We start from the raw sequence: 20,579 nt of genomic DNA, 5'->3' as shown, positions 1-20,579 counted from the left end.
ACCACCTTGAAGGAAACAGAACTTTGGTGCAACAGCTTTCGGCTCCTATGTTTTTCTATTCTAGTGCACTCTGCACAGGATTTGTAACCTTTCCCTGCTATCGCATTCTCTCGGCGCTGTTCACTCACTGCCTACAGCGCATAGCATCACTAGGGCATCCTCCACAAAAAGTCTGTAGAAATACTAGAACTTCTGAACAGGAGGAATATGTGTCTATTTTTCCAGCGCAACAGCTTCAAGCCAAACTTTAGCCCTCGTAAACCCTATTCACAGATGCTGGGGAGGAACACACCGATCGGAGGAGCTCGTTTGGCCGCTCAGGGCCGCCGTCCTTGAAGGGGGCGGGGAGACGCTCGATGACGTCGGCGTCCGTGACTGTTGGTATACAGTAGAGAGCTCGAGCCGGCTCTCTCCGTGACTCCTTCGCTATCAAGTCCAGCGCGGCGCCCTCATGTTACGCTGGCTGCTCGGGGGTCGGGAGCCGCAGGGGCAGCAGGAGGTGGGTAACGGGTGGCAGCCGGGCTCGGACCTGTTTAGCGGAAGCCGCCTCGTCCGCTTGCCTGCGGAAATCGGCGCTTCATAATAGATACGTCCCCGCTTATAAAAGAGGTTCAGATAACTTTATTGGTATGCCAAAGTAATGCATGTAACGATTTAAGAGGGCGAGACAAACATACAAAATGACAGTATAGTAAATTGTACTTTTCCTCCCATGCAGGACAGTTGCATCTTCCAGAATTATTTTGTTTTTGCAGCTCGGTAATACATGTTATGCAGCTGTTACATGACCACAGTTTGGTACATGACAAGCATAGCTCTCGCTAAGGAACTCGAAGGTGATATAATGTACTCCACAGGGTATAGCAGAAACCAGACTGTGCTTTTGCAGTCATAAGCATATTTTATCACAGTCCTTGTCAACAATTCAAAATGGCAAAGAGGAGCAATGACCATACAGAAAATGTTGGTAAAGGCCATTTTATCTACCCAGTCTGCTTAGTCGTACCTGTCTGCTGTGCTATCTGGTGTCTTCTCCTTTCCTTTTCCTCCCCCTATCACTAGTCAAAGAGAAACGTTCATGGCCATAGTCACAAAGGACGTTTTCCCTTTCTGTACTCCGTCAACTGCACTGACGGGATAACATGAAAAATTCTCAGCTTCCCTTACACATGTATGAATAAGCAAATACCCGATTACATCTCCCAACTTTTTTTCTCCTACACATCCACAAGAGATCCGTGATCCTCCCAAATGTCCTTTTTTTTTTTTTTTTGCCTGCTCCTCTGACCACTGCCAGATTGCCCTTCACTAGACTTTATGGGGTACATTTTAAAAAACAGCGCGCGCGTACTTTTCTTCGCGCACCAGGCGCAAACAAAAGTACGCCAGATTTTATAAGATACGCGCGTAGCCTATAAAATCTGGGGTCGGCGCGCGCAAGGGGGTGCACATTTGTGCAACTTGCGAGCGCCGAGCCCTGTGCGCGCTGCCCGTTCCCTCCGAGGCCGCTCCGAAATCGGAGCGGCCTTGGAGGGAACTTTCCTTCCACCCCCACCCCCCCTGCACCTTCCCCTACCTAATCTACCCCCCCCCCCCCCGGCCCTATCTAAACCCCCCCTTACCGTTGTTGTAAAAGTTATGCCTGCCAGCAGGCTGTTGGCACGCCATCTCCCGACCAGAGGGCTGTTCCGAAGGCCTCGGCCACGCCCCCGGGCCGGCAGCACGCCCCCCGACACGCTCCCCAGAGCGCCCCGAACATCGTGCCACCCACCTGACACGCCCCCTAGCGAAGCCCCGGGACTTACGCGCATCCTGGGGCTTGCGCGCGCCGCCGAGCCTATGCAAAATAGGTTTGGCGCGCGCAGGGGTGTTTTAAAAGAGTTATGTGCGTACCTTATGCGCGTAACCCTTTTAAAATCTACCCCTATGCCTTTAGCTATTAAGCCCCAAAAATGTGGAACAAGGTACCACAACTTGAACCTTGCTAACTTACTTTCAGGAAAAAAGCTAAGGCCTAGCTTTTCAACCAGGTCTTCTCTGGTTGGAAAAGCATAATCGGGCCAATACAGTACAGTGGAGCACACTGTTAGCCGGCATTTGGACGCGTGTTTTGGATGCACTAGCTTTACCCCTTATTCAGTAAGGGGTAATAGCACGTCCAAAACGCGCGTCCAACCCCCCCGAACCTAATAGCGCCCGCAACAGGAGAGTGGCCTGTGCGCTCGCCCACTCTCCCGCGATTTTTACTGTATCAACCTGAATGTAAGTAAACACTGCTGTTGATATTATTGGTACAAAGTGGAATATCAGATGTTTAAAAAAATAATTTCCTAGCGTGTAGCAGATGGACTCGGGACTAATGGGTATAGTGTACTCCTGCTAGCAGTTGGAGACGGATCAGATTTCAATCTGACGTCAGCCCCTAGTACATATACCCCTGCAGGAAGTGCTGTCTCCATAGAAGTTAGGGACTATCTGCACGCTCTCACAGCGTTCAAATAAATTCAAAGAAGAAAATCCAAATTTAAAGAACAAACCTACCTGAAGTCGAGCCCCGCTCTCCTGCGGTGATACCCTAGGGTCCCTCCCCCAGTTGAGATTCCCGAGGTGATTTCCGTGGTCCCTAGGAGGTAAGCCTCGGTCCGGCGGCCGAATCGCGGCGAGGACCTAGCCTCTGACCCTCGGGCGTGGCTGAGAGGCAGCGGGTGCATCCTTGAGCGAGGTGGTGAAGGTATTTTCCCTCTCCCCCCGCAGCCGGAGACCACCCGGGACGCAACCGGGAAGCGCCGAAGACAAGGTAAGGTAGAAATCTTCTGCTTGAACCAGTCTCCGAGGATCAAGGAGGAGCACAGGTCGCCGGCCAGGACCAGTGCCACCGGGTTAATCCGCCCTAGCAGGGCCAGGCCCTGGTTATTTCCAAGGGTCTACTCACGTGGAGACCCTCCGATGGGGTCGCCATATTGCCCGCGTGCTCGCCGTCGCCATTTTGGCCCTATTCGCCGCACTGTTCGCCGTTTCGCCCGAGCGCACAACTCCGACCTAGGTGCACAAAGCACGTGTGCGCATAGCCTTACACGCATATCAGGTCTTGCGCGCATAAGTTACTTGCGCAGAGCCGGACGCATATCTACGGCTGGGCACACAACTACACGCTTACCTTAAGAGTACCGGTGCACATAAGTTTACGCACCGACAGCCATGGCACCTCCAGAAACAGAGATAAAAGCTCAAGGCCTCTGCCCAGCATGCCACATCAGAGCCGCACAAAGCGAGGAGGCCGACACCCTGTGCACCCATTGCGAGGAGGCCCTGGGAGATCCAGTTCATGGCCAGTCCCACCCAGGACCGAGATCTAGCTCCTCAGGGGGTACCCCGGACCTAGCCAGGGGGACCTCCCCACAGACGGGGAACCCCCAAGGATCCAGCGCCCCTCAGCTTCGACCCAGCTTCGATCTCATGGGTGGAGTTCTTCAAGGGGATTCACACCTTTGTTCAAATGCAAACTGAACCTCTGTCTGTCCAGCCACAAGCTCCACCGGAGGACCCTCATGCCCCAGGCCTTTCAAGACCTAGGCACAGGCTTCCACTACCCAGAAGCCCCACCTATCGGGACTTGGACATCTCTGAAGAGGAAGCCAAACCCCTAGAAGAGGGGGAGCTCCCCCCGGGGAAGGAGCCTCACCGAACCATGAGACGCTTCTTCACAAAGGACGAGCTCCCGGACCTGGTCAACCAATGCCTGACGGAGCTCGCTATCCCGGGCCGAGGGACTTTGGGGGAACCTAAACCGAACCCCCTGCTGGAGGGTCTCCGACAGACTTCTCAACATTTCCCTCTGTTACAAGCAGCACAACAGCTGATTGACCTGGAATGGAGTGCTCCAGAGTCCACATTCAAAGGGGGACGAGCCTTGGCAGCCCTATACCCCCTGGACCCGGCAACCAAAGATCTTATCGCATGCCCAAGAGTGGATGCCATGGTCTGCGTGGTCTCTAAACGCACCACTATCCCAGTAGAGGGAGGAGCTGCGCTCAAGGATACACATGACCGGTGTCTGGAGTCTATCCTCAAACAGTCATTTGACGTAGCCGCTATGTCTCTACAAATTGCGGCCTGCTGCACCGTGGTGACACGTGTCTGTTTATCACAACCCAGGAACAACACCCCTGGAGAATACATAGAACTAGCAGTATCATTCCTCGCGGACGCTGCTTCTGACCTAGTGCGCACAGCGGCCAGAGGAGTGTCATCTGTGGTGGCGGCCAGAAGGCAACTCTGGCTCAGAAGCTGGTCGGCCGACGCATCTTCCAAGGCGCGCCTCACAAGGATGCCCTTCAAGGGATCCCTCCTGTTCGGCAGCGAACTAGAGAAACTGGCTGACAAATGGGGCGAATCCCCATTGCTGCGCCTGCCGGAGGATAAGACGAAGAGAAACCAGCGACCCTTCCCCAGGTCCTCTAGGGGCAGAGGTTCACAGCGCTTCAATCCTTACAGGAGCAACTATCAAACCCCCCCCCCCCTCCCCGCCCTATGGGCAGGAACTAGTCCTTTCGGACCAAGCACAGCAAGAGGGGAACCAGCTCGGGTGCAGGCCCCAGCTGCACCCCACAATGAGATTCAGCCGACCCATCCAAGGGAAGAAGCCATAGGGGGCAGACTAGCCCTATTCTACCGCAGATGGGTCGAGATAACATCGGACAAGTGAGTCCTAGCCATCATTCGGGAAGGGTACTACCTAGATTTCCTTCGAACCCCTCCAGACAAGTTCGTGGAGTCCCCCTGCCACGACCCCTTCAAGAGGGCGGCAGTGGAAGCTACACTGACCAGACTACTGGCCCTCGAGGCCATAACCCCAGTGCCTCCACAGGAAATAAATACTGGACATTATTGCATTTATTTTATCGTCCCCAAGAAAGAGGAAACATTCAGACCCATCCTGGACCTCAAGTCGGTCAACCGCCACCTCAGGATTCCCCGCTTCCGCATGGAAACCTCACGATCCGTTATAAGGGCGATTCAACCAGGAGAGTTTCTCACATCCCTGGATCTTTTGGAGGCCTACCTGCACATCCTAATTCATCAGGAACACCAGCGCTACCTACACTTCAAAGTCCTGAACCATCACTACCAGTTCCGGGCACTACCATTCGGGCTAGCCTCAGCACCCCGGACGTTCACCAAGGTAATAGTAGTGGTAGCTGCAACCCTGAGGAAGGAAGGACTCCTCGTTCACCCTTACCTAGACGATTGGCTGATCAGGGCAAAGTCACCGGAGGGAAGCCACCAAACAACCAGCAGAGTCATAACGCCACTGGAGAGCCTAGGATGGGTGGTCAACACACACAAAAGCTCCCTACAGCCCTCATAGTCGCTGGAATACCTAGGAGTCCGATTTGACACCAAAGAGGACAAGGTCAGTCTGACCCCCACAAGGAGATCAAAATTGTGGAACCAGCTGCAAACCTTGCTGAACGATCCTCGTCCCACAGCATGAGATTGCCTGCAAGTCCTCGGGCTGATGGCATCCACACTGGAAGTAGTGCCATGGGCAAGAGCCCACATGAGGCCCCTACAGCGCTCCCTCCTATCACGGTGGAGCCCACGGTCCCAGAACTACACCGTACATCTATCGCTCCCGGGCAGAGCTCGGACCCAGCTACGGTGGTGGCTGCAGGCCAGCTACATGAGCCGGGGATCAAGACTATCCTCCCCATCCTGGACCCTACTCGCCACAGATGCCAGTCTACGAGGATGGGGAGCACACTGCGAGGAGTTAACCGCCCAAGGGCAGTGGAACGCAGAAGAGGCAGGATGGAACATCAACCGCCTAGAGGCGCGGGCAGTCAGATTAGCCTGCCTGCGGTTCGCTCACAGACTTCGAAACAAAGGGGTCAGAGTAATGTCGGACAACACGACAGTAGCCTACATCAACCGGCAGGGGGGAGCCAGGAGCCAACAGGTGTCCCTAGAAATAGACTCCCCTGATGGCGAGGGCGGAAGCAAACCTCCAGGAGATATCCGCCGTCCACATCACCGGGAAAGACAACATCACGGCAGACTTCCTCAGCAGGGAAAGTCTAGACCCAGGAGAATGGAGGCTATCGTCAGCAGCCTTCAAGATGATAGTGAATCGGTGGGGGACACCAGACATGGACCTTCTGGCAAACAGATCCAACGCCCAAGTATCCAGATACTTCAGCCGCTGGCGGGAACTGCAGTCCCAAGGGATCGATGCCCTGGTCCAGCCCTGGTCCCTGGGGACTCTACTATACGCCTTCCCGCTGTGGCCCCTACTGGGCGCAATCTTTCACAAGATACAACTACACAAGGGACTAGTTCTTCTGGTGACTCCGGATTGGCCAAGAAGACCCTGGTACGCAGACATGAGAAGACTGCTGGCAGGGAATCCCTTACTCCTGCCCCCACACAGGGACCTGCTACAACAAGGTCCGATCCTCCACGAGGATCCAGCTCAATTCTCTCTTACGGTCTGGCTATTGAGAGGGCTCGCCTAAGAAAGAGCGGATACTCGGGGGTGGTAATCGACACTCTCCTCTGAGCACGCAAGTTCTCCACATCGCTAACGTACATACGGATCTGGAGAGTATTTGAAGCCTGGTGCGAAGACCACAACATCAAGCCATGCTCATTTAAAGTTCCCGTGATCCTGGAATTCTTACAGAATGGACTACAGAAGGGTCTGTCCTTCAACCCCATCAAGGTACAGGTGGCCGCATTGTCATGCTACGGCTCCAAGAGCGAGGGCAACAGCATAGTTTCTCACCCGGACGTGTCACGCTTCCTGAAAGGAGTCAAGCACATTCGCCCACCACTAAAGTGGCCGGTACCTCTGTGGAATCTTAATCTCGTTTTGGACTTCCTAGTGGGAACCGCCTTCATACCCCTCCGAGGCCTGTTCCTCCGCCTCTTAACCTTAAAGACTGTGTTTTTGCTGGTGGTGTGTTCAGTCCGCCGCATATCGGAACTACAAGCACTGTCCTGCCGTGAGCCATTCATCAGGCTCACTCCGGGGTCCATCCAACTACGCACGGTTCCCTCCTTCCTCCCCAAAGTGGTCTCACACTTCCACCTTAACCAGACCATCTCGCTACCAATGACGGATGGCTTGAAGAATTCGGAAGAAGCCCGTAGTCTGCGCCACCTCAACATCGGCAGACTCCTATCCAGATACCTGGAAATGTCCAAACCCGTACGAAAAACGGACCACCTTTTCGTCCTTCCCAGCGGAAAGAGACAAAGGGAAGTGGCCTCGCGGGCAACCATCGCCCGCTGGATCAAGGAAGTCATCAAGGCGGCCTATGTAGAAGCTGGCAAGCCACCACCTCTACAGGTCAAGGCCCATTCTACCAGAGCCCAGGCAGTATCCTGGGCAGAAACTAGAATGCTGTCACCTGCCGAGATCTGCAGGGCGGCTACATGGTCCTCCATCCATACCTTCTCCAGATTCTACCGTCTAGATGTTCAGGCTCGGGAGGACACTGCATTTGCAAGGGCAATACTAAGTGGGTCACAGGCAGCCTCCCACCCGGTTCGGGAGTAGCTTTTATACATCCCATTAGTCCTGAGTCCATCTGCTACACGCTAGGAAATGGAGAAATTACTTACCTGATAATTTCGTTTTCCTTAGTGTAGACAGATGGACTCAGCATCCCACCCTTGGCTGCCAACACGCATGCTCCTTCAAATGATTCAAGGGTAAGCCATGTTTTCATTTACCTAGGGCATCCACCCTGCGGGTGTCAACGCTTACCGGTTGAGTACACTGGCAGTCTCCAGCTAGAGTCAATCAACCAGTTCAAGTTAATCAAGTTTTTACTTTAACCAAGTTATGAAGTTATTCAAGTTAACCAAATTATTAAGTTAATCAATCAGACAGTCACACATATATCCACAATGCTTTTTGAGCAGAATACTGAAGAGCTGCACTTCCTGCAGGGGTATATGTGCTAGGGGCTGACGTCAGATTGAAATCTGATCCGTCGCCAACTGCTAGCAGGAGTACACTATACCCATTAGTCCTGAGTCCATCTGTCTACACTAAGGAAAACGAAATTATCAGGTAAGTAATTTCTCCAAAAAAGGCCGTAAATGCATTTAAGAAGTAACATAATCTGTAAACTGAGCATTAAACCTTTTGTGGAAAATCTGCTTTTCTGAGATTTCAATATTCTTTTTTTTTTTTTTTTGTTCTAGCTAGATCTTTCTGTATTTTCGTGAATGAAGAGAGCACTGTTATTTTTACTAGTCATCCAATTTTCTTTTAAATACTGTTATTTCATGTTATTAGTTACTATTAAAATTGTTAAAATTCATACTTTGCTATTCACATCAAAGTTTCCATGAGCTAGTGTGTTTTTCAAACCTCTGCTTGTGAATGGTTTGTTTTGTTAGGATTTTGTTTTCCAAATAATTGTAGTCTATACTAAAGGGATTTTCCCATAAACCCAAAGTGGAAATAACCTTTTAGTATATCCGACCATAAAAATTTAAGTTGTGGCAAACATTGAAACGGTGAAATAGGGTATAGGTCAGTCTCCAAATGTACGTCACAACCACCATCTCTAAGTTACACCTTGATTTTTTTTATGTTAGATTTGGGGACATTTACAGTCTCTCTATCTTACTGTCTCTGCAGTCAGTGACACAAATGTGAAAACCACTATCAAGACATATTACTAGATAGATATGGAAATATTTGTGTCATCACTAGTATGGACATAAAAGAAAAAATGAGTCTCCTTGCCAGTTCTTTGGAAAATAATCTCTACAGTTATAAAAAGACACTATTTAAACAGCAAAATGACATAAAGAAGCAAATACTCAGTGGTCATGTTGATGAACAGTGTAGGGTGCCTGTGTGAAGTCCTAAGGTTTATAAATACTGTTGAATGTCCTACTTCCAGTGTCTGATTGTCATTGCGGTCATTGATTGGAACAGTTTTGTTTTCCAGTATGAACTGTTAGCATGAGTTGCTGCTGCTGATCAGCAATTCATGAAAATATCTGCATACAGCATCCTGTTTTCAAAATGACTTTTCCCATTTTTTGGAGGGGTTAGGGGAGATAAAACAGCAAGTCAAGCCCAAAATATTTTGCTGCTTGCATTCTGATTGTTAGTGGACAAATATAGTATAATATTGCTGCATGTGAATTCACCTTGCATGTTGGAAAAGATTCAGTGAATATCTAATAATTAAAAATAGTTTTCAAGTAAACTGCAAAATCTTAAAATGTGTGTCTTGTTTTATGGCTTCCTAGAAATCCCCTGTACTGACCATAGGTGAAGAACAAACACACAATCCCTACACAGAGCTCCAGGTACTGAAAGCGCATCGTGACATTGTGCGTTTTCTTGTGCAAGTAGACGATTGCAGGTAAATTAAATTTTAATGCAAAAATATTGAATTTCAGAATTGGAGGGCAGATGTAATCAGAATGAAATATTTTGAATGTCAGGTTTTTAATTTTCATATTTATGAAAGATGCTTTAGAATTCTTTGCCTTTATTTTATTTCCAGTTGCATTTATTAAGCCATTTATAACCAAGTTTACTAGAACAAAATTTGTTTTTATTTCATGATTTCTTTTTTTTTGTACCCTTACAATTGCTGAAAGTTGCTGTATTTTTAATAGATGATTTAGTAGATCACTTAGGGCCTGATTCACTAAACCATTTTTCCCATTTTATATCTGTTGGGAAAAATGCTTAGTAAATCAATCCCATAGTCCTTACTTCTGGAAGTATGGAGGCAAAAAGGAAAGGTAATGATGAAGAAAGGGTGTTCAGATTGTTTTCCGTCAATAAACAGGCTGAATTAGCCAAGCTGACTGGGTGACGTCATTCGGCAGTGCAGAGTTCTTTCCAAACTTGCAACGCTTTGCTTCACTGAGAATGTGCAGCAGTTCCTGTGCGATTGCTTGTGATTAAATCTCTTCACTTTGTTTTTTTACGCACCTGTGTATGGAGAGCACACATAGAGGTCATATGACCTGCCTTGTGCATGTTGTTGCAGGAATATTTGGAGAACTCTCCAGAAAATATTTCTGAACATGTGTGGGAAGGGTCCTTAGAGGTGGGAATGCAACGAAATAACATGCATTGAGCAGTGGATTATTTCAACAGTTGCAGACAGATTTTGAGTTTATTAAGGCTTTAAAAAAGTATATATTTCCAAATGAGACATTCTTATACTGAAGGATAACTGGGTATCTTTGAGTGACCCATTAAAAGGACTGGAGAAATGTATTTTTTCTTCATCTATCCTGAGTTAGTACTCGTTCAGACTTCTTTTCTAGGTCTGCCTGATTCTTTTTCTTTTAGGCAATATAGAAGAGCCACTTTCAGGAGTGTTACATGATTGATTTGATTCATTGTCTACCTGTACATAGAGGCTCAGGATGAAATACTGTAACTCACATTAAAATATAATAGAAAATAATGCATTATAATGAGGTACAGAAATGTCATAAATATACAGGGGCGGATTTTAAAAGCCCTGCTCGTGTAAATCCGCCCGGATTTACGCGAGCAGGGCCTTGCGCGTCGGTGCGCCTATGTTCCATAGGCCTGCCGGCGCGCAGAGCCCCGGGATTCGCGTAAGTCCCGGGGTTTTTCGAGGGGGGCGTGTCGGGGGCAGGGCCGATCGGCGCGGCGTTTTGGGGGCGTGGTTTCGGCCCGGGGCGGTCCGGGGGCGTGGCCGCGCCATCCGGAACCACCCCCAGGTCGCGTCTCGGCGCGCTAGCGGCCCGCTGGCACGCGGGGATTTACTTCTCCCTCCGGGAGGCGTAAATCCCCCGACAAAGGTAGGGGGGGTTTAGATAGGGCCGGGGGGGTGGGTTAGATAGAGGAAGGGAGGGGAAGGTGAGGGGATTCCGATTTCGGAGCGGCCTTGGAGGGAACAGCGGCAGGCTGCGCGGCTCAGCGCGCGCCGGCTACACGAAATCAGCAGCCTTGTGCACGCCGATCCTGGATTTTAGCAGATACGCACGGCTACGCGCGTATCTACTAAAATCCAGCGTACTTTTGTTGGCGCCTGGTGCGCCAACAAAAGTACGCGAAGGCGCACTTTTTAAAAATCTACCCCACAATGTTTATAACAATAACCTGGCTTTGCAGTGCTTTCTAAAATTCAGATAATTCCATATTGAGCACAATTCCTTAGGTATCTTGACCTATACATGAAATGTCCTTTTTCTTACACTCAGATAATCTCTTTTACAAATGGAATGCAAAGGCACACATCCTAACACAATTGCAGTGCTCTAATGAGGATATAAGCTTGGAAGTGATCTTTAAGATGTACTGGCTGGTTAAAAAATAAAGTTTTTAAAACTAGTGACAGTATGTTAAATAGTTGGTTATTGCCTTGTGTTTTTGTATTGTAATTTGTATTTACGATCTCATCATATCATTTTTGCACATAGCTTTGGATGACCTTGTAGAGATCAAGGAGATGGTTTAAAAACTTGCTAAACAAATTCTTAATCACTGGAAGCCAGTTAAGCTAGTCTAAAACTGGGGTATTATGATCCCTAGATTACTGTCCCAAGAATATTTTTGAGCAGCTGTATTTTGCATAGGCTGCAGCCTATCTTTGTGAGTCCAATGTACAGCAAATTACAATAGTTTATCCTAATAGAAATTTTATTTTTTTTGTATGCTGCCTTTCTTGTACTGAGACCCCGAATGTGTTTTTCTAAGGTTCCTGATGGAATGGTAGTGGCTTTTTCAAGTATTTCAGTAGTGGTGGGGAAGAGGTATGGTATTAATTTTAAATTTGGGTAAGCAGATGATTTCTGTGGTAAGGGAGGTAGCAAGATGTTTGAGAGTTATCTCTCTACTCTATATGAGGCTCCTCCACCTTTAGAGGTAAAGCTTGGGTTGGTTAACACATATTCAGTAAAAGGGAAAGTTATTGTGATTAATGTCTTAAGTAGTGAAGCGTGGATAGGCATCTTATGTGCTACTGAAAGATGGCTTGGAGAAGCTGACATCCTGATGGGACTCAGCTTTATTCCCTTGGCTGTACTTTTTATGGTCATTGTAGAGCAGCTTGAGGACTATATTCATCACGGACCCCCATGATGACTGCATCCTCTGCCTGGGGGCATCGTATGACGTCCAGGGTTGCCACAGATGTGCCCCGATGACCCCAAAAGAACATTGCCTCTAACTCGATAAGATGGAGCACCTCTTCGGGTCGGGAAAGACTGAGCCATCTGCATCAAGCTTCCACGGAGCTGCACCGATGCCAGGGAGGAATCAAAAGCCAGCAAGTGTCACAGGAAATTGCCCAACTTATGGAATGGGCAGAAGTGCATCTTCAGGAGATCTCGGCCTCATATGTAGCAGGAAAAGACCATGTAAGAGCAGACTTTCTCAGCAGACAGAATCTAGACCCAGGAGAATGGGAATTGTCAGATGAGGTGTTTCAGCTGATAGTGGATTGCTGGGGCCTTCTATTTCTGGACCTGCAGGCGACATCTCGCACTGCAAAGGTTTTTCATTTCTTCAATCACAGGACAGATCCAAAGTCCCTGGGCATCGATGTCCTCATGCAGGAGTGGCCAGAGGGCAAGCTGCTGTATGCCTCCTCCCCGTGGCCCATGTTGGGTAGGATAATTCAGAAGATCAAGAGTCACAGGAGGATAGTGCTTTTGGTGGCTCCAGATTGGCCCAGGAGACCATGGTGTGCAGATCTTCAAAGGCTTCTGTTAGATTCCCCCCTCCTTTTTTGGTTTCCAGCACACAGGGATCTGTTCTTCACAGAGATCCAACTCAATTTTATCTTACAGTACGGCCCTTGAGAGGGATATTCTACTGCAGTGATTGCCACCTTGCTACGAGCAAGAAAGTTCCCCACTTCCTTAGCCTATGTTTGGTTTTGGCGAGTGTTGGGGCTTGGTGTAAAGACTGAGGGGTTTTCCTCGTTCGGTTAAGATCCCGCTGATTTTGGAATTTTTGCAGGATGGATTGAATAAAGGTACAGAATGTTGGCTCTTGTCTTTCCAGAGGTCAGGTGAATGGTGGAGCCTTGTCAGGTCATCCAGATATGGCCTGTTTCTTGAAAGGAGTGAAACATCTTCATCCTCCCTTGCACTGCCCTTGTGGAATCTTAATCTGGTTTTGGATTTTATAGCAGGTCTTACTTTTCGACCGTATGCCCTCTCTTTGCAGTTACTGACCTTCAAATTGATTTTTCTTGTGGCAATTTGTTCAGTACATAGAGTATCCGAACTGCAGGCCATGTCTTACTGGGAGCCATTCCTTCCAGTGACTCTGGGGGCGATACAGCTGCGTACTGTTCCTTCCCTTTTGCCAAAAGTGGTTTTGGATTTTCACTTTAATCAGTCCATTTCCCTGCTGCCTCTGGACGGGGAAAGAAATGCAAAGGAATATCGCCTGTTATGGCCCTTGGATGTCAAGAGGCATATAGTGAGGTATTTGGGGGTTTTTAAACCTCGCAGGAAGATGGATCGCCTGTTCTCCATGGTGGAAGTAAGCAGTGAGCTGGCATCATGGGCTACAATTAAGGAGGTAGTCACAGCCGTGTATGTGGATGCTGGTCAGCCGTTGCCCAATCAGGTTAAGGCTCATTCCACTAGGGCTCAGGCAGTGTCATGGGCGGAGATTAGATTGTCTCCCATCGACATTTGCCGAGTTGCGGCGTGGTCCTCCTTGCATACCTTTTCCAGTATTATCGTCTGGATGTGCAGGCCCGGGAGGACGCAGCCTTCATATGTGCGCTTTTGACTGGTTCATGGGCAGCCTCCTGCCCTGTTTGGGAGTAGCTTTGGTACATCCCACTTGTTCTGGATCCAGCTGTCTAAATGTTAAGAAATGAGAAATCTATCTGATAATTTCCTTTTCTTTTTTTTTTTTTAATTCTTTATTTATCATTTTTCATACAATGCGAAAAATACAGTTCACATCCATAAGTCAGTAAACTTAAATTCCACTTAACAATTCATAAAGATACAGAAGAGTCGAAGAAAAGTAATTGGGACAATAACTATAAATCATAATTTACAATATTAGGAGAAAATACTGCAGCTATTTCAAATTATTCACCAGTTGGTTCGACATTTGCTGGAGATCTCTTTATACTCTCTAAATAGCTTTTCATATATTCAGGTTCATAATAGATATACCTTTTCCCTTGATATTGCATCAAACATTTGCATGGGTATCTAATATTAACTTGTGCCCCCAACTTTCTAGCCTCTTGACTTAGGCCAACAAAAGCTTTTCTACGAATCTGTGTTTCCTTTACAATATCAGGATATATCTGTAATTTTTGACCTAAGAACAATTTGTTCCTATTTTTCAAAAAGGTTCTTAAAACCAAATCTCTATCTGATGATAAGACAAATGAAACTAATAAAGTACCTCTTTGTTCAATTTGTTCTTCTGAAGGGGTTTCTAAATAAGCAGTCAAATCTAAATCAAGATTTATATTAGAAATATCTTTCTTTCCTTCACTTCTATTTCTTATCAAAGGAATAAAAAATAGTTTTGAAATCTGCGGCAATTTATCAGAGGATATTAATAATACTTCCTTTAAATATTTCTTAAATTGTTCTTTAGGAGAAATTATTTTAACACAAGGAAAATTTAAAACTCTCAAATTCAAATATTGCATTTTATTCTCCGCATTTTCTAACCTCCTTCTTAGTCCCAACTCTGATTGAATCATTGTTGTTTGAATCTTTTGAACAGATGTTATCTTATTTGTAATCTCAACAAATTTATTTATTTTATTTATTTATTTTAAGTTTTTCTATTCCGGCATTCGCGATGAATATCGCATCATGCCGGTTTACAATTAACAAGTGGAGAAGGAACAAAATAATAATAATAATAAGCATTAATAAACATTAAACAAGTTACAATAAAACAAGTTACAATAAAAAAAAAAATTGCTCTGTATGTTCATTTACTTTGGGTTCCATCGATGATAACATAACTTGAGAATTATTCATAGAAGTGGCTAATAAAGAGACTGATTTTCCCAATGTTATTATTGCCTGCCATATTGTATCTAATGTTATTGCCTTGGGTTTATCTATTTTAGGTATATTTATACCAGCAGATACCATTCCCACTCGGCAGGTTTGGGAAATCATTTGAATTTCCCCTGTCGAGTTACCTCCCTCCTCCGTAGTATATCTTGTACCTTCCACAGGGACCCCCTCTGCCTCCAGAGTCTCCTTGATACCATCATCAAGGTCCTGGAGTGGTCCCTGTGAATTTCCAAGATTTGGGGGTGGGGGAATAACTGGTGCACCTGGGGACAAAGATGTTTGGTTGTCCAAGAGGGATAGGTTTTGTTCCTTAACCGATCCCTCAGCGGACATTTCTCCCGGTTGTCAATAATTTCTAGACTCAAAGCGTAGAGGCTGCAGCCGGGGTAAAGAAACCTTTTATTTTTGTTTGGATGGGAGAGTTTAAAGCCGAGGCAGTGGACTCAGACCTTATTCGTCCCTTCCACTTAGTATGAGGCATATCAAATAAATTACCAAATTACTATTAAAGGTTCCTTACCAAAATCTTCTTCCTAAATTCCCCCGACTTCCTCTGAAAAGGAGAGAGATATTTTATCTTAAAAAACAATCGAGAAGAAAATCCAGAAACAAATTCAGAAACAAAGTTGAAACTAAGTCGCGCGCACCCCTTGGACGCGCGTGGCTTAGGTGATGCGCCGGCGGACGCAATGCGCCGCTGCCTTCCCGGAACTAAAACCCTAGTACAGTGACGTCACACGGGAGGGCGGGGCTTCTGGAATGCTGTTGGGGCTAGGTCGAGCAAGGCCTTACCCCCAGGACACAGAGCAGGTCTTTCCATCTCCTTTTGCAAGTCCAAAGAATTCTCTCTCAAGTAAGTCCTGTTGCAGCTCCAGCTAAAGGTTCCCACTGGGCTGACATCACACGGGAGGGCAGGGCTTCTGGAACGCCGTCGGGGCTAGGTCGAGCAAGGCCTTACCCCCGGGACACAGAGCAGGTCTTTCCACCTCCTTTTGCAAGTCCAAAGAATTCTCTCTCCAATTTCCTTTTCTTTAGTATAGACAGGTGGATCCACCTTCCTGCCCTTGGCTGCCAGCAGGTTGTGCTATTGTCCTGTGTGGCTTTGGGTTCCAGGGGTTACTGGTGTCCATCTAGTTCCTAGACTAATAGTACATTCTTTGTCTGAGCTCAGTGTTTTCTTGTTGGCTGAGTTCTGGAATGGTTATCTGTTAATAATCAAGTTTTGCTAGTTTGCCCACAGTTGGCTTTTGCAGAGAATACTGGTGGGCTGATGTCACTGCAGGAGTGTATATACTGTGATGTCAGCTTTGATCCATCTCCATCTGCTGCATAACCCACTTGTTCTGGATCCACCTGTCTATACTAAAGAAAAGGAAATTATCAGGTAGGTAGTAATTTCTCAATTTTATTTTTTAGGAACAACTAGTAAGCCCCCATCGTACACATTTTGGCTGAGCGAACTGTATTGCATCGGCCCCTTTATCAGTATAGTTAAGCAGCTGAGCAATCACTGGGTGAGGCTTGGTGGCATTATCTCTAAAGATCCCAATTTATGTTTACATTCTGTGCTAATGGAGTTATTACCTTTTTGCAAGCCCTGCTTTTCTGGCACTCAGGACTTGCACAGCTGAATCTTCTTCTTCTTTTTTTTTCTTTTAACCAGCGCTGGTAGTTTGATTTTGCATTCCTTATTACTTCTCCCTATTTCTCCTAGTTTTCACTTCTTTCTTCTAAAGAGTAATTTTTTATTCCAAGCTTTCAATATTAGATCTTTTTGAACTGAGATTGTTTTTAATTTCTGTTAGCCTTGTTATGTACATCTCAGATCACTCCTTGATTGCACCTATAGATAATTGTAATTTAGAGAGTGTATTCTCTAATACTTCAGCAACAGTCTGATATTCTCTTGTGGTTTCCTCTGACCTGACCATGAGATTTTTCTCCAAATCAGTCATTTTCTTAGCCTGAGGCTATCTCCCTCTCTTGTGTTTGCTGTGCTTTAAAGGAATTTGCAGATTGGTCTTTTACCACAGATTTGTCCATGTAGTAAACTAATGCATAGATCTTGCTGGTTTGAAAATATAAAAAGCTAATCTAATGATCTTGCAGATGTTCTCTATAGTGCTTTACTGCTCAGCATTTGCATCCCCTTAGTTGATCCTGTGACCCTGTCTATTTGTTTGTAATCTGCACAAACATTTCCTGGTTAAGTGATTTTTTTTTTTTAATTGTTGTGAAGGTATAAGTAGGTTGTAGGATTAAACAATATGTTGTATTAATTCTGCATTAGAGATTATCATTCCAAAACTAAGAGTGGTGATTTTGGGAGATGCTTAGTCTGATTAATGCTTCTAATTTTTCCAGCCAATTTATAATAGTCCCCTTACTCATTGGGAAAATATATGCTTGCCAGATGCTTGGCCCCAGATCCCTTTGTGAATGTCTGCGATGACAGATTATATGGAAATGGAAAAAAAATCTCAGCAATTCTGGGCAAGAGTAAGGAAACTGATAAGTTCTTTGTGATGTGGGATTTTGTTTTTTAATTCAAAAGCGGTCTAATGAGGCAAGAAACATAATTTATAATGCCTTCATATTGTCTTACTGGTATGATTGTTTAGTCTCTGCTTAATCCAACTATGAATTAGAGTGGAGATCATCTTCAATAATAAGACTTAATAAGCTTTGTAGAGATTTTGAGTAGGACATCTGAAAGGGGACCAATCTGGCAGTACAGTTATTTGATACAAATACTCCAAGGTACAAGAACAACATTAATTCTGGTTATAATTATGTTGATGTCCATAACATAAAAAGTTGTGTTTGGCATGCAAGAGGATATGTTGTGGAGGTATGAATTTCTGGAGTCCTGTAGCTGTCCACTGTATCGTCTAGTTCAGTTTATCAATGAAATGTTTAAAAACTTTTTCCTGAAGGTCTGTGTCTCTTTTGATTTCTAGCTTTCAGGTGGGCATTTGAGGTGGCCAGTGACAATCCATTTTATCTCTTTAATAAGGTCCACAGACACTTTGGACACTGCAACAGAGAAAGCAAATATTCCCTTTGTGTGCACCAATAAACTAATCTGAAAGTTAATTTCATTTTTGGCTGTCAGTGAAGTTGCACCGTTGCCCTGTTGCCCTGTGGGTGCTAAACACACAGGGTAGCATTGCAGCTAAGCTGAAAGCTTGTGTTGACTTGATTAAATTGCTTTTTCAATGTTCTTGTTCTGATAATTTAATAGTTGCTATGTAAATGTGTCAGTATGTAACCATGTATAGTTTACATATTTACAATGCAGTTCCTGTTATTTATCACATTTTAAGCAAGGAAACTTAGAACATGGCAGCAGATAAAGACCATTTCACCCATTCAGTCTGCCCATCCACACCACTTGTTCAGCTTTCTAATCCTTTCTCTTCCTCAGAGATCTGTGCTTGTCCCAGGTTTTCTTGAATTCTTATACTGTCCTTGTTTCCACCAGCTCTTCTGGAGGTTGTTCTATGCTTCTACTACCCTTTCTGTAAAGAAATATTTCCTTAGAAGATTACTCCTGAGTCTGCCACCTATGACCCTTATCCCATTACCTCCTCTTTCTAGAACCTCTTATTCTTTTATTCCTTGAAGGTATTTAAATGTCTCTATCATGTCTCCCCTTTCTCTTCTTTTCTCTAGAATATACGTATTTTGGTATTTAGGTCTATCCTCAAATGCTTTATGATGATGGCCATTGACCATCTTAGTAACTGCCTTCTATAAAGACTCCATCTGGTTTACATCTTTTCGAAAGCACTGTCTTCAGAACTATGCACAGTACTCCAAATGAGGTCTCACCAGACTTATACAGAGTCACTGTTGCTTTCTTTTTTTCTACTGGCTATTCTTTCTCTATATGCCACAGCATCTGACTTTTGCCATTGCCTTATCTATCTGCTTGGCCACCTTGAGATCGTCTGATATGATCACCCCCAGATCCTACACTTGATTTATGCACAGAAAAACCTCATCTCCTATACTGTACCGCTCCGCTGAGTTTTTGCAACCCAAATATGTGACCTTGCATTTTTTAGTGTTAAATCTTAGATGCTAAACTCTAGACCAGGGGTGGGCAATTCCAGTCCTCGATGGCCACAAACCTGTCAAGGTTTTAGGATATCCTAATGAATATGCATGAAATAGATTTGCATACAACGGAGGCAGTGTGCATGCAAATCTCTCTCATGCATATTCATTAGGGATATCCTGAAAACCAGACTGGTTTGTGGCCCTCGAGGACCAGAACTGCCCACCCCTGCTCTAGACCTTTCCTCCAAGCTTCACTAGATCCTGCTTCATGTTTTTCACAACTTTCAGGATATCTACCCTGTTGCAGATTTTGATCATTATCTACAAAAAGGTAAACCACCTCCGATATTCCTTTCGCAGTATTCCTTATGAAAATGTTGAACAGAATTAGACTGAGGACCAGTCCCAGTGGCACACCATTGGGAATCTAATTGGGCTGGGAAATTCCACTCAAAATTAGAGACTGTTGCATCATCCCTACATCGAATCCCTGGCCCTCACAGCATAAATGTTGAGAAGGTAGCTGTACAACCTCTGAATCTTCCTGAAGATGCCTCTTGGTTTCTTCTACCTGGCAGGAGGAATTCCAAGAGGAAGTCCTGTGGTTTAAAGTGAAAGGGGTTTGCCTTTTGGTGTGAAGGAAAGGTCCTAGATCTTTTCACCTGCCCCACACAAAAATTGCTTGATAACTTGGAAAGATGTTGAAGCTAATGTTGTAAGACAATGGTAACCCATGTCTGTAGAGCCTTTAGTTGTCTGTTTTATGCTGGGCTTGTTTTATTTGAAAGCTCCCATCAAGCTTCCTGTTGTGTCATGGGACCTTAATATATTAAGTTGTTGAAAGCTTCCTTTTAGCCTATAGACTACTGTGATCTGAAGTACCTGATCTGGGAGGTCATATATTTGATGGCATTCACTTCAGCTCTAGGCCCTACTGACTTTTACCAAGTGTTTTCACAGAAGGGCGATTCTGTGCATGTATCCTAATTTCCTGCTTAAGGTAGTGTCAGACTGCCACCTTAACCAGTCATTCTTCTATTTTTTCTTTCTCAGATCACTTGTCAACGAGTGTGAAAAAATACTAAACAGTTTGAATTATGAGAGAGACTTGGCCTTCTGTCTGGAGTGAATTGAAGCCTTAGAAAGTCCATCTAGCTTTTTGTTTCTTTTGACATCAACAAACTTGGAATTGTTGTTATCAAGCACACCCTTTCTTATTGGCTAGCAGATTGCATTTTTTTCTGTTATGCCCAGGCAGGCCTGAATTAGATGGGACATGTCAAGGTTCATAGTGCCCGATCCATGGCAGCCTTTGTATCCCACCTAAGATCAGCCTCCATGGAGGAAATCTGCAAGGCTGTGACGTGGAGTTCTCGCCATATATTCACATCATACTATTGCTTGGATAGGGACTCCTGATGTGACATTTTTGGCCAGTCTGACCTGAGAAGTCTGTTTGACATATAGAA

At 45.6% G+C, this 20,579-nt stretch overlaps 1 protein-coding gene across 1 annotated transcript in view; it reads left to right on the top strand.

The window, feature by feature from the left end:
- Positions 1 to 336: 336 nt before the first annotated feature.
- WDR41 (WD repeat domain 41) overlaps positions 337 to 20,579 on the top strand; it is a 176,215-nt gene continuing 155,972 nt past the window's right edge. The window contains exons 1-2 of the mRNA XM_029575399.1: positions 337 to 499; positions 9,280 to 9,395. Coding sequence (XP_029431259.1) covers positions 452 to 499; positions 9,280 to 9,395 — 164 coding nt within the window. The 5' untranslated portion in view covers positions 337 to 451. The remainder of the gene's footprint in view (positions 500 to 9,279; positions 9,396 to 20,579) is intronic.

Source organism: Rhinatrema bivittatum, chromosome 1 (genome assembly GCF_901001135.1).
Source record: "Rhinatrema bivittatum chromosome 1, aRhiBiv1.1, whole genome shotgun sequence".
Taxonomy (NCBI): domain Eukaryota; kingdom Metazoa; phylum Chordata; class Amphibia; order Gymnophiona; family Rhinatrematidae; genus Rhinatrema; species Rhinatrema bivittatum.
The sequence above is the reverse complement of the archived record's forward strand: the minus strand, read 5'-3'. Positions and strand labels throughout refer to the sequence as shown.